The 14,450-nt window shown below is 37.2% G+C and overlaps 1 protein-coding gene across 12 annotated transcripts in view; it reads right to left on the bottom strand.

The window, feature by feature from the left end:
* DENND4A (DENN domain containing 4A) overlaps nt 1-14,450 on the bottom strand; it is a 131,943-nt gene that overhangs the window by 36,262 nt on the left and 81,231 nt on the right. For 7 of the 12 annotated variants that reach the window (XM_047863233.1, XM_047863236.1, XM_047863240.1 and 4 more), the window contains 6 exons: nt 6,292-6,425; nt 2,401-2,536; nt 1,832-2,038; nt 1,347-1,475; nt 945-1,086; nt 413-544 (listed from right to left, as the gene is read on the bottom strand). In XM_047863233.1, coding sequence (XP_047719189.1) covers nt 413-544; nt 945-1,086; nt 1,347-1,475; nt 1,832-2,038; nt 2,401-2,536; nt 6,292-6,425 — 880 coding nt within the window. The remainder of the gene's footprint in view (nt 1-412; nt 545-944; nt 1,087-1,346; nt 1,476-1,831; nt 2,039-2,400; nt 2,537-6,291; nt 6,426-14,450) is intronic. The other 5 variants (XM_047863239.1, XM_047863241.1, XM_047863244.1 and 2 more) reach the window with 2 other exon arrangements.

Below are 14,450 nucleotides of genomic sequence, written 5' to 3'. Positions count from 1 at the left end.
AATACACTGTTAAAACCAGGAAGTTGATGTTGATATGTACTATTAACTCAGATCAGGGCTATAAAGTTTCTCTTTAAAAAAACCTCTAATAACATTTTCACAATTACAAGGAAGATTTTATACTTAAAAAATTACATGATAAAGATATCTGTGTGCTATCCAGAGTTAATTGGATTATCATCAGCTAAATACTTGAATAAACTCTCACACTTTTATTTCTATTCAAATAAAGAATGAATAAAACAGCATGTAATTATTAAACACAGTATCAAACCAAATGCCTATCATATAAAATTAAAAAGTAACAGTTAACTTAAATACATCATTGAAAATTAAAATCTAAAAAAGACAGACGAGCAAATCTAGTTTGTAAAATGTACTGTAATAAATGTATACATAAGCACACACAAACCTGTACTAGATCTATCATCAGTAGCATATACTTTGATTAAACCCGTATTAAAAGGTGCCTGCTCCACAGTTTGTGTCCCATGACCACTATCCATGCTGCCATGACTAATAGCATCCAGGTCACTGCCATCTGCTTAAGAACACAATGTGACAGCATTTTACTACTCAGGGAGATATCAAAAATACACATTAGTTGTTGCTCAAGCTAATAATCCACTAATACTGAACACGAAATGTGCCACATAATTAGCAAAATACAACTGTACCAACTATAACCATTGTGAATTATTACTGAACACTAAAGCAAGATCACCAGAGCTTCATAATTTAACAGTTCCAGGAAAAAAGTGAAATTTGGTGTTTTTCAAAGGGGAAAATACTCTAATATTAGAATTTGCTTAATGGCAATAAAAACTAGAAAACATTAAATATTTTGAAACTATGTAAAAGTTCTAAAGAAATGTAAAGTGTAACTAGTCAATGAATTTTTTTTTAAAGTAAAACATATACATCCTTTAAGAACCTTTAATTACCTGAGAGAGTTGTTTGTGATAAGTGTGCGTGTTTCTTTAAAGCTCTTTTGAACTGTGCTACTCCTAAAACAACGTTTCTTACTTTTGTCCAAAGAAAATAGCCACTACGACTTCTTGAGGGCCAAGTACTTTCCAGAACAGCCTATGCATTCAACAAAATAAAATAATTAGTAAAATAATATTGATAAGTGAGTGTACATTGGCTTTATAGTTAAGCTAAAGAAGATCTAAATAGATTGTATAACACAAAAGAGAATAAAAAATCTTATCTGGTTTACAAAATATACTTTAGTACTCCAAAATTAATGCCAAACAAGGCCTGAATCAATGATTTTTGCCAATAAATTAAGGTTGTATAATCACAAAAGTTATACTTTTTCTCCACTAAATCAAAGTAATTACCTTATTATAATAACCATAAGTAATGGCATTGGGGTCAATACCAGCTTTCTGCATTTCGAAAAGCACTCGAACTGCAAGCACGGGCTGATCATACTGTCCACAGAGCTGCATGAGAATGCGGTAGCACACCTGAAACACAAAACACAGAGTGTACAGAAACAAAGTACGCATGAACATAAATCCAAAATAAAGTAATGCTTTTTATTTCATTTCTTACAGTTGCTATTGTTTTTCCCGTTTTTAAGTTTTTAAAATAATGCGTTAAAAAACATGTTTAAAATACATTTATTACTTTTTTTAAGTTTATTTATTTATTTTGAGAGACAGAGAAAGAGAGAACCCCAGGTAGGCCCTGCACTGTCAGCACAGAACCTGCTACAGGACTCGGACTCACCAACCGTGAGATCACGGCCTGAGCTGCAGTTGGATGGTTAACCAACTGAGCCACTCAGGTGCCCCTAAAATGCATTTGAAAAAACTGTTACCTCATCAGGGGGATCCATCTTCTTTGACTGCATTTTTTTAAGCACATCATATGCTGTTTTCAGGGCCCTGACTTTTGAATGACATACTTTCACATAAGCTGGCAGACAAATAAACCATAGTCCGTAACAGTGACGCAGTAGACACCTAGACCACATTTGGGGAATGGAAGAATACTTCTTGGCAATTTTATGGGCTGATTTAATTTCCTAGAAAAACAATGCAAGGATCTCATTAATAAATATACACATTTAAGTATTCTTATTTATTAACTGAATGCTGAATAAGGGCAGGTCATATGCTTTTATAATATTTCGCTCACAAAATCTGTCTGTAATTACTATATAGTCAAGCCTCTGCTTGAATGTGTATTATAAGATGTGTAAAATAAAATTCTAAGATAGGAAAATTAGTTAATGTTTTGAAGTCACATTACTATGAATTCAGGACGCCTTGTGGAGCATGATAACCTACTCATATATACGGGGCAGTAAAATATATTAAGAAAGAGTATCACATTAATTTTGTTCTAATACTTGAATATATGAAAAGCGCAAAATTGTCAAAGTACCTGTTTTGTTCTTCTGAACATGGGAGAAGGGCTACTAGGACTACTTGATTTTGAAGGCAATTTGTTCTTTCGTGTTTGTAGAAATCCTTCAGGTCTCTCAAATAAATTGTTTCTAAGAACTGGAAATCCATTATAGCTGTTTTTGAAAAGAAAAAAAAATCTCAAGCACACATAGATGATCATACTGGTTACAATCTAAAAAATATTCTGACCAATATTTCAACTATTTTTCTCCATCAGACAATGCTATACACTTAACAAATATTCACGCTAATGTTGCCTTGTAATAGTCAAACACAAACTCAAGTATATATTTTAGAGCTAAAAAAGCAAAATATATTTAAATTTTGTTGAACTTGACATCAAACCCTAAAGTAAATCAAGCAAGCTTTGTAAGTTAGTATTCATGTAGATACACAGCAAACATATCAGATAATATGATGGTAAAAGGTCCACCAAATCAATACGCTCTCAGACAGGACAGTCATTAAAATCACTGCTTTAGATTAAAATATTATTGTTGAACTGTCCCCTTAAAAAGATACAAATAACGTATTAGTGCTCCAGGACAAACATATTATTATGAATTGGTTTATCACGTTAGTTAAGTAGGTTTAGGCCCTCATTTATGAGAAAGAAAATTGAAGAGGTTGGAGAAGAAGAAAAGATTAGAATGAGTGGCTCTATGAGGAGGTGGGCCTAATGTGGGTGCTAGAGCAAAGTATTTTGGGAATTTAAAAGGTAGCAGCAGCTAGGAAAAAGACATGCTTTAAAAAAAATTTTTTTTTTCAACGTTTATTTTATTTTTTGGGACAGAGAGAGACAGAGCATGAACGGGGGAGGGGCAGAGAGAGAGGGAGACACAGAATCGGAAACAGGCTCCAGGCTCTGAGCCATCAGCCCAGAGCCCGACGCGGGGCTCGAACTCCCGGACTGCGAGATCGTGACCTGGCTGAAGTCGGACGCTTAACCGACTGTGCCACCCAGGCGCCCGAGACATGCTTTTGAAAAGAGTAGAAGAAGCCCCTGAGCATCACAATGAACCTACTTTAAAATCTTCCTAAGGGCATACAAATAGTTTCAATTAACTGAGAAAACCAGTTATAATAAAAGATAGTAAACTATATCTATTATACATTACTATAGGCAAATTCAGTAAAATGAAAAAATATTGATAAATATTGAATGTTAAGTAGGAATAAAATAGCAAAGAAGTTCAGGAAAACTATGCCCCTTAAAAAATTCATTGTATGTACATGTGTGATAATGAGACCATTCTGTGTGTCTTATGGAAACTTGCTTACTACCTTATCATTTTACACAGACAGTGTAAGAATATGAGTCACCTCTCACTAAGAGGACCCACTGTACTCATTAAAGACATTTAAGTTGTTTTTCCAATGATTGGTATGATTACACCAGAATTACACTGTTAGTCTCAATTCAAAGAGTGACTTAGACTCTTTAAAAAATAGAAACTTTCCAAGCTAAGCAATTTTTTATTAAAGTAAATCTAAAAGTTAAATTTTGAAAAAGTTAAAAGCAAATCATAAAAAAACAAAACTTTATTAGTGAAACATGTCTCCCCACAAAAGTCTTGGAAGTATAATGTACCAAAGGGATCAAAGAAATGAGATCTTGGGGCGCCTGGGTGGCGCAGTCGGTTAAGCGTCCGACTTCAGCCAGGTCACGATCTCGCGGTCCGTGAGTTCGAGCCCCGCATCAGGCTCTGGGCTGATGGCTCAGAGCCTGGAGCCTGTTTCCGATTCTGTGTCTCCCTCTCTCTCTGCCCCTCCCCCGTTCATGCTCTGTCTCTCTCTGTCCCAAAAATAAATAAACGTTGAAAAAAAAATTAAAAAAAAAAAAGCAATGAGATCTTGTTTAGAAAGAAAAAAAAAGTGAGAAAGAAATTAGGAGAGAGATTTTGAACACCTTTGACAAAAGGCAGAATTTTAAAAAGTGATCTGAGCAACATCATCAACAGACAAAAAGTAAGGGCAGGAGCCAAGTGGCCTACGAATTAACTGACATTCACAAACACCTGTTGCACCACTTTTTTGTCTGTGAAAGGAAGAATTTAATCCGAGTTACAAATAAGGATGTTCTGAAAAATCCTTTTTCAATGAAAATAAACTATGACCTAATGAGTGATAGATGTGAAATGGCTTTAAAGTAAGAAAATATTATTGGAGAAAGAAATCATTTATTATCTAACACGAAATATCAGGGGCGCCTGGGTGGCTCAGTCGGTTAAGCGTCCGACTTCGGCTTAGGTCATGATCTCACGGTCCGTGAGTTCGAGCCCCGCGTCAGGCTCTGTGCTGGCAGCTCGGAGCCTGGAGCCCGTTTCAGATTCTGTGTCTCCCTCTCTCTGACCCTCCCCCGTTCATGCTCTGTCTCTGTCTCAAAAATAAATAAACATTTAACAAAAAAATTTAAAAATAAATAAATAAATAAAACGAAATATCAGTTTAGGGGCACCTGGATGGTTCAATTGGTTAAGTGACTGACACTTAATTTCAGCTCAGGTCATGTTCTCACCGTTCCTGAGATTGAGCCCCGAGTTGGGCTCTGCACTGGCAGCTCAGAGTCTGCTTGGGATTCTCTCTCTTCCTCTCTCTCTGTCCCTCCCCAACTCTCTCTGTCTCTCAAAATAAATAAATAGGGGCACCTGGGTGGCTTAGTCAGTTAAGCTTCCGACTTTGGCTCTGGTCTTGATCTCATGGTTTGTGGGTTGCAGCCCCACGTCAGACTTTGTGCTGACAGCTCAGAGCCTGGATCCTGCTTTGGATTCTGTGTCTCCCTCTCTCTCTGCCCGCCCCTGCTCATGCTCTGTCTCTCAAAAATAAATAAACATAAAAAATTAAAAAAAAGTTTTTTTTTAATGTTAAAGAATAAATAAATAGGGGTGCCTGGATGGCTAGGTCAGTTAAGCATCTGACTTTGGCTCAGTTCATGATCTCACGGTTTGTGGGTTCAAGCTCCTGCATCGGGTGAGTTCAAGCCCACTTTTGACTCCACATTCTCTCTTCCTCTCACTCTGCCCCTCGTGGGATTCTCTCTCTCCCCCTCACTCACTTGCATGCTCTCTCTCTCTCAAAAATATAAATAAATAAATACATACATACATACCATTTATTAGAAGGAAATACCATTCTAAGTAAAAATAAATGCATACTGGAAACCACCTCTAGTAGATAACAAGTGTATGTGCATAATATACATCTAGATACATAGATGATAATATATCTAACTCTATCATAACCCTATCTCAGAACTTTCCTCTCTTTTCCACTAGACTTGAAAGCAGTAAACAATGTATCATTCAAGTCTATGTCCCAAGCACTCAGCAGTGTCTGAATAAACTTCCTGAATTAACAACGATCAATTCCCAATAGTTCTGTATTTCCACAGCTTAAAAGAAAAACTCACAAAAAAATTAATAGCCTAAAAAATTATATTGTCAAAATCAAGGCCACAAATATTGACTCTATATCAATTTTTGTAAACAGATTACATTAATCAATATGTGTGTGGGGAAGGGGATGAAAGGGAGGAAATCAGCTTTAGTGAGAAACAAAAATCAAAATCTATAATAAAAGCGCTGCATTTTGGTGGGGTGAGTCCTAACTGAATTTAGCCAACATTTATGAGAACAGATACTTATGTAGATATATACAGCTTCCCAAGTCTAGATTATGCAAAATTATAATTCTTTTCTTTTTATACCTCAAAACTTAATAATGGATGTGGGATAAGCTTGCTTACCACCTAAAAATTAGGAATCTGTAAAGTTTGGATTTTTGAAAATACCACAGTCCTTAGAAAGCTACGTCACAGATGATGGATTGCTTCTCTCTTTCAATCTCAAACATTCTGCCTCTTGAATACCTGTACTGTAAAGGGGGTTCTTCACCATTGGGTAGATGGGGGATCTCAGGTGGTGTTACAAAAACAGTATGTTCACTTTTGAAAGATTCATCCAGTTCTATAAGTCGCATTTCACCACTCTTGTCCATATCCACCTGAAAAAGTTTAAAAAACATACATTAAAACAATACATTGGTTAGCCAAGAGTTTGTCTATGGGGAATGGTTAAATAAACCATTTACATAACTGGATACTAAAGAGCTATTAAGAAGAAAAAAAAAAGCAAGTTCTCTATGCACCACTAAACAAGACTTCCAAGATAATTAAATAATAAGGTGTAGAACACTGTATATAGTGTACTGCCTTTTGAGTAAGAGAGAAAACTAAAAACACATATTCATATTTTTGTTTGTATTCACATAAGGAAATATTAAAGAATATTATGAAAAGCAATTACCTGTATGGGGAAGGGGAGATGAACAGAATGGACAAGGATGGGATAGGACCCACATTTCCCAATGTGTACCTTTTTATATTATTTTGCATTCTGAATCATGAGAATGTACTCAAGAAGTAATATTTTTAAAAATCCACAAATACATGTGTGTATTTGTTGAGAATAGTGGGATCTTTGTTTAATTTATACTCAATATAACATATTTCCCTAAGTTCTTCCAGTTTAGGTGGAAGCATAACGGAGTTAAAATTCCAGTCATATCAGTATTAAAAGTACTGTAGTAGTATAATGTCCCCTAGATACTCTATGGCAAGGTAATAGTAAAAAAACTGAAAACAGAGTCCAAATTGCCCAAAAGGAGCTCATAAACAAAAAAGCACACATCAACATCAATTGGAAAAAAAACAAACAAGAAAACCAAGATGTCATACGTATCACAAAAATAACCCACAGCACTTTATTAGGATGGAGAGAATATCATGTATCACTTGGAAATAAACGGGAGGACAAGAATTATTAACAAGTCAAATCTTTATTTATTTTTTAAAAAATTTTAAGGTTTATTTATTTTTGAGAGAAAGACACATAGTGTGAGCGGGGGGAGCGACAGACAGTGAGGGAGACAGAATCTGAAGCAGGCTCCAGGCTCCAAACTGTCAGCACAGAGCTTGATGCAGGGCTCAAACTCATGAACAGCAAGATCATGACCTGAGCCAAAGTCAGACACTTAACCGACTGAGCCATCCAGGTGCTCCAACAAGTCAAATCTTTAAGATAAGGATTCAGGGCACAATCTACTAAAAAAAGGACAGGGATAGCTTTTAAATTTTTCTAACTCTTATAAAAAAGTTAAACATTCAGAGTGTTCTTACATTAAGTGTTGGTTATAATTTCATAGTATTACATGCTGTAATCTCCAAGATTAAAGAATGTTTTTAATGGTATATCCGCAAAGTGAACTAAATAACGATAAAGATGGTGTAGAATAATGACATGAAAAAATGTTCACAAAATAATGACAGTTGAAAAAAAAAAGCATACTATATATATAGTACGATTCTAATTTTTAGGAGTGAATATATACGCCATATATAATACATATTTCTGTATATATGTGCACATATATACTTTTGTTCATTTCTCTCTCTCATACACACTCTTATCAAATGTTACCTCTGAGTAATGGTATTACTGCAATTACTTTTCTTCTTTATATTGTTCTCTTTCAGCTAAAAAATAATAAATATGTATTACTTAAAAAAATTTTTTTTAATGTTTATTTATTTTTGAGAGAGAGAGAGAGAGCATGAGCAGGGGAAGGGCAGAGAGAGAGGGAGACACAGAATCTGAAGCAGGCTCCAGACGCCGAGCTGTCAGTACAGAGCCTGACGTGAGGCTTGAACTCATGAACCATGAGATTATGACCTGAGCTGAAGTCGGACATTTAACTGACTGAGCCACCCAGGAGCTCCTAAATATGTATTACTTTTATTGGTTTTTCAAATATTACAAAAGTAATAAATGCTCAGAATAAAAACTTAAAGTAGAATACGTTGGAAGTCCTGCTTCAGATTCTGTGTCTCCCTCTCTCTCTAGCCCTACCCCTCTCACACTCTGTCTCTCAAAAAATAAACATTAAAAAAAAAAAATGTCAGTGGAGGGAGGAGCAGGGAGAGAGGGAGACACAGAATCTGAAGCAGGCTCCTGATGTGGGGCTTGAACTCACAAACCGTGAGATCATGACCTGAGGCGAAGTTGGATACTTAACCAACTGAGCCACCCAGGCACCCCTAAAAAAAAAAAAAAAATACGTTGGAAGTTACCTATGTTTTCAAAAAACAGGCAAATGAATAAACTATGATAAATGGGTGGAAAATACAATCACTAAAAATTAAAATAGTAAAGATCACGTAGACTTCTGGTTAAGACAAATTAAACACAACAATTTACCTTCAATCCCTCTTGAAATCTCACCAAAATGAGAAGTAAGGGATTGAAAAAAAAAACCAACGAAGACAAAATGAACTGGAGAGAGGACAGTAGCGCAGCTGGAGTTCAGAACATTTCAGAAGCTGCAAAGTAGACTGATGTGACCCGTGAAAGCTGAAAGCCACATCTCTGGCACTGGGGAGGGGATAAAGGAGAGAGCCAAAAAAGCAAGCCATTTGCTCTGTAGAGTCCCAGAAAGGTCGGGAATTAAAAGTGCTTGATGACCCGGAAGATTGCAGTACACATGGGGCGGAAGCAGGAGAATTAGTTAAAAGCCTACATTCAAGGACTCCCAGATCCCTGACTCAGCCCAGTGCAGTTAGGCTACTACCTCTCCCCACTATGGCCCGAGATGAGGTTGAGTCTTTTTACGTGAACCAGAGGGACTCTACACTTGAAGATATCAGGCAGAGCTGTGGGAGATGAAGGAGGTTAATAAAACAGGTGAAGTGAGTAAAAGCCTACATGTTACAACAAGGGAAAACCTCAGTTACCTTCCCCACTGAGCTGGGAGAATACTGGCAGTCAGGCTGACAGTCCTCAGGCTAAAGACTGTAGATACCTCTCGGGGAACCTAAAATAGCCTAAAAGAAAAGAATTACAGACACTGCTCAAATAGGGCAGTGAATGAATGAATAGCTGAGTTCCTCTATGATCATCAATCTCATACCTAAGGAAGCTCCAAGTTTGAGCTTCCCAGAAAAGCTCCAATGAGTTCTTTGTTCCTCATTGAAATACCAACCAAAGATCACATGAGGAAAGCCAATCACTTGGAGGACAAAACAAGCAAATATTAAAAGTAACATCTGAGTAAAAAATAGACACAGTGCAGGAGGAAAAAAACCCTTCAAAACAACTAAAACAAATAAGTCTACATCCATGATAAGAAGATGGTATGAAGAAGAGACGTAACAAAAATTACAAATATGATAGCAGAAATAAAAAGTATATTATAAAGGATGAAAGATAAACTTTAGGAAATCTCCCAGAAAGTGGAGATGAAAAACAGAGAGACAGAAAATGGGATGAAAAAATATAAGAAAATTAAGAGGATCAGGATAGGAAGGCCACCATCTAAACAACACATACTTCAGAAAAGGGAACCAAAGAAATGGAGGAATGAAAGGGGATGCAGGAAAACTGCCCAGAATCTGAAGAAAATGGGTCCACAGAGTAAGTAGAAGGGACTGCATGTGTTCAACTCAGTGAAGAAAAGCCATCTACCAGGCATATCCTTGTGCAACTTTAGTAGAGTATCAAGGATCTTAAATGCTTTCAGAGAGAAAAAGAGATCAGGTATAAAAGGTCAGAAATGAACATGGCATTAGACCAGATGTTATTCTCAACAGTAAAAATCAAAGCTAGAAGACTTCAAAATTTTACTTCCAACCAAATTAGCAATCAAATCTTAGGGGAGAATAAAGAAATTTACAGACAAGTAGGGCATCAAAAAATGTGTATCTCCCACATACTATCTCTCACTAAGCTACCAGAATTTGTGCTCCACCATTAAAAGGAAATATGCCAAGAAAGAAGTTATTGAAGCCAGAAAGCAGGGGTACCAACTCCGAAGAGAAATCAATATAAGTCCCAAGATGATGGTGAAGGAAAATCCCAGGATGACAGACTAGAAAGCAATCAGTTCAGATTGGAATACACATGGAAATTTCCAGTAAAAAAAAATTAACGATATAGTGGAAAAATTGAGGTTAGATTTTTCACTTTTGTGAGTTTGGAAGAGTTTGGAGATGAATTAATAGTAGACATAAAACAAGAAACATAGCATTAACTTCAGAGAAAACAAAATCCATGCATGAAAGTAAATCTAATTACAATATATTACAAATTATACATATGTGGTCTAGCTGGGATTACATACAAATTGAAAGTAATATTAACACTGAACACCAGGACGCCTAGGTGGCTCAGTCAATTAAGGTTCGACTTCAGCTCAGGTCATGATCTCACCGTTCATGGGTTCGAGCCCCATGTCAGGCTCTGTGCTAGCGCCTTGGAGCCTGGAGCCTGCTTCGGATTCTGTGTCTCCCCACCCCTCTCTCTCTCTCTGCCCCTCCCCCGCTCACGCTCTGTCTCTCTTTCTCTCTCTCTCAAAAACAAATAAACATTAAAACAAACAAACAAAAAACCACAAACACTGAACACCTCTTGACCAAAATTCATTATAATGACAGTGGGAGAATTCAGGTGGTATGGTAGATAAGACATTAATGTACAATACATAAAACAATAAACAACAATAAAATCACATTATTTGGAAATCTTAAGGTAAATGAAGAAATTGCTGAAAGAGAAAAGTGGTTGCCTTTGGGGAGTAGAAACTAGGGGCAGGAAGGAATGGGCCTGAAGCTTGGACAATTATCTGACTTTTTAAACTGTTATGTTTTGCTGTGTTAAAAATGAAAATCTCCTTTTATGAGATTTGGCAGTGATATTAAAAATGCTTATAATGGGGCGCCTGGGTGGCGCAGTCGGTTAAGCGTCCGACTTCAGCCAGGTCACGATCTCGCGATCCGTGGGTTTGAGCCCCGCGTCAGGCTCTGGGCTGATGGCTCAGAGCCTGGAGCCTGTTTCCGATTCTGTGTCTCCCTCTCTCTCTCCCCCTCCCCCGTTCATGCTCTGTCTCTCTCTGTCCCAAAAATAAATAAACGTTGAAAAAAAAAAATTTAAAAAAAAATGCTTATAAGGGGGCGCCTGGGTGGCTCAGTCGGTTGAGCATCTGACTTTGGCTCAGGTCATGATCTCACAGTTTGTGAGTTCGAGGCCTGCGTCAGGCTCTGTGCTGACAGCTCAGAGCCTGGAGACTGCTTCAGATTCTGTGTCTCCCTCTCTCTCTGACCCTCCCCCGTTCATGTTCTGTCTCTCTCTGTCTCGAAAATAAATAAACATTAAAAAAAAATTTTTTTTAAATGCTTATAAGATCTGGTTATGTAAAAAAATTAGGAAAGTATGTATGATAATTATGTAAAAAACACTGAAAGTAAATGTGAAATGGTATTAGGGTACCAGGCTTTCCAGAGTTTTTTCTCACTTTTATTTCCCACACTGTTTCTTCAATCATTTAATAAAAGTGTTAAAAATATTAAACTTTTAATAAAATCATAGAGCACCTGAGCCCTTATTAGCAAACTAACAATATTTTTAAAACATTAGGAATATGTCAATTATAACTCAAAATCATAGGTATGCCTAAGTAGGATACGGTGTCCATGGGCAACCCAAGAACAAATGAGAAGCTCTACCCACAAATATTTTATGCAGATGATATGTGGTTAATCTAATTACAAGGGCACCAAAGATAATGAAAAAGAAGAGATGGACCAGAATGAAAAGGTTAAAACAAATACCTAAGGTCACTGGAAAGAAAGCTGGCAACCACTCCTGTCTCCATGATGGAACATTACAAGAGAACTGCTTGTTTATGGACATCATATGTTTTTATTTTATTATTATTTTTAAAATAATTTTTAAATGTTTATTTTTGAGAGAGGGAGAGGGAGGAAGGGACGGAGGGAGGGAGGGAGAGGGGCAGAGAGAGAGAGAGAGAAGGAGACATAGAATCCGAAGCAGGCTCTAGGCTCTGAGCTATCACCACAGAGCCTGACGTGGGGCTTGAACTCATGAACTGTGAGATCATGACCTGAGCTGAAGTCAGACGCTTAACTGATTGAGCCACCCAGGTCCCCCCATGGACACAATATGTTTTTAAATTTTTATTTATTTATTTTTTAACAGCTTCTTCTTCTCCAGACCTGTGCCTACTTCCTACTCTCCAGCCATTTTGTTCACAAAGAAAAAACCTGTTTATGAGCACAACTGCTCTAATTCTCAGTATCATAAAGTCCATTAAAATATTAAAATTTTGCACCACAGATTCAGTACCTTGGGAAATGATATTTCTCTTAACTTGTATACCAATAAAATCTCATTTTAACATTATAAAAACAGCCATGCTATACGTCCTACATGCATCAGTTGGCCATTTCTGTCTTTTGGAAAGCACAGTGATGTCTGCCCATTAGGAGAAAAAGAAATCCAACACCCATGGCAAGATAAAACTAAAAGAATTTTCATATTCTCTTCAAATTTTTTTCCACATTAATATGCTCAGAAAACACTGCAGACAGATGCTTGGGAGACTAAGAAAAATCTTACCAGACTATCTGTTACACAAAACTGCCCTTAGTGGGGCACTTGGGTGGCTCAGTTCACTGAGCATCCAACTTTGGCTCAATTCATGTTCTCATGGTTTCTGAGTTCCAGCCCTGCATTGGGCTCGCTGCTGTAGGCAGTGATCCTCTGTCCCTGTCGCTCTCTGCCCCTCCCCCATGCATGCTCTCTCAAACAAACAAACAAACAAACAGACAAAAATATGGCCAACTAATCTTTGACAAAGCAGGAAAGAATATCCAATAGAATAAAGACAGTCTCTTCAGCAAGTGGTGCTGGGAAAACTGGACAGTGACATGCAGAAGAATGAACCTGGACCACTTTCTTACACCATACACAAAAATAAACTCAGAAGGGATGAAAGACCTAAACATAAGACAGGAAGCCATCAAAATCCTCCAGGAGAAAGCAGGCAAAAACCTCTTTGATCTTGACCACAGAAACTTCTTACTCAACACGTCTCCAGAGGCAAGGGAAACAAAAGAAAAATGAACTACTGGGACCTCATCAAAATAAAAAGCTTCTGCACAGCGAAGGAAACAATCAGCAAAACTAAAAGGCAACCCATGGAATGGCAGAAGATAGTTGCAAACAACATATCAGATAAAGGGTTAGTATCCAAAATCTATAAAGAACTTATCAAACTCAACACCCAAAAAACAAATAATCCAGTGAAGAAATGGGCAAAAGACATGAAGAGACACTTCTCCAGGGAAGACATCCAGATGGCCAACCAGCACTTGAAGAAATGCTCAACATCACTCATCATCAGGGAAATGCAAATCAAAACCACAAGGAGATACCGCCTCACACCTGTCAGAATGGCTAACATGAACAACTCAGGCAACAACAGATGTTGGCCAGGATGCAGAGAGAGAGGATCTCTTTTGCATTATTGGTGGGAATACAAGCTGGTGCAGCCACTCTGGAAAACAGTATGGAAGTTCCTCAAAAAACTAAAAATAGAACTACCCTACGACCCAGCAATTGCACTACTAGGCATTTATCCACGGGATACAGGTGTGCTGTTTCGAAGGAACACACACCCCCTAATGTTTATAGCAGCACTATCAACAATAGCCAAAGTATGGAAAGAGCCCACATGTCCGTTGATGGATGAATGGATAAAGAAGATGTGGTACATATATACAATGGAATATCATTCAGCAATCAAAAAGAATGAAATCTTACCATTTGCAACTATGTGGATGGAACTAGAGGGTGGATGGAACTACGTGGATGGAACTAAGCGAAATTAGTCAGAGAAAGACAAATATCATATGACTTCACTCATGTGAGGACTTTAAGAGACAAAACAGATGAACATAAGGGAAGGGAAGCAAAAATAATATAAAAACAGGGAGGGGGACACAACATAAGAGACTCTTAAATATGGAGAACAGAGTGTTACTGGAAGGGTTGCGGGAGGGGGGATGGGCTTAATGGGTAAGGGGCATTAAGGAATCTACTCCTGAAATCATTGTTGCGCTATATGCTAATTTGGATGTAAATTTAAAAAGTAAAATAAAATAAAACATTAAAAAAA

The sequence above is a fragment of the Prionailurus viverrinus genome, chromosome B3, assembly GCF_022837055.1.
Source record: "Prionailurus viverrinus isolate Anna chromosome B3, UM_Priviv_1.0, whole genome shotgun sequence".
NCBI lineage: Eukaryota > Metazoa > Chordata > Mammalia > Carnivora > Felidae > Prionailurus > Prionailurus viverrinus.
Note: the sequence above shows the minus strand (reverse complement) of the source record. Positions and strands in the feature narration are given on the sequence as shown.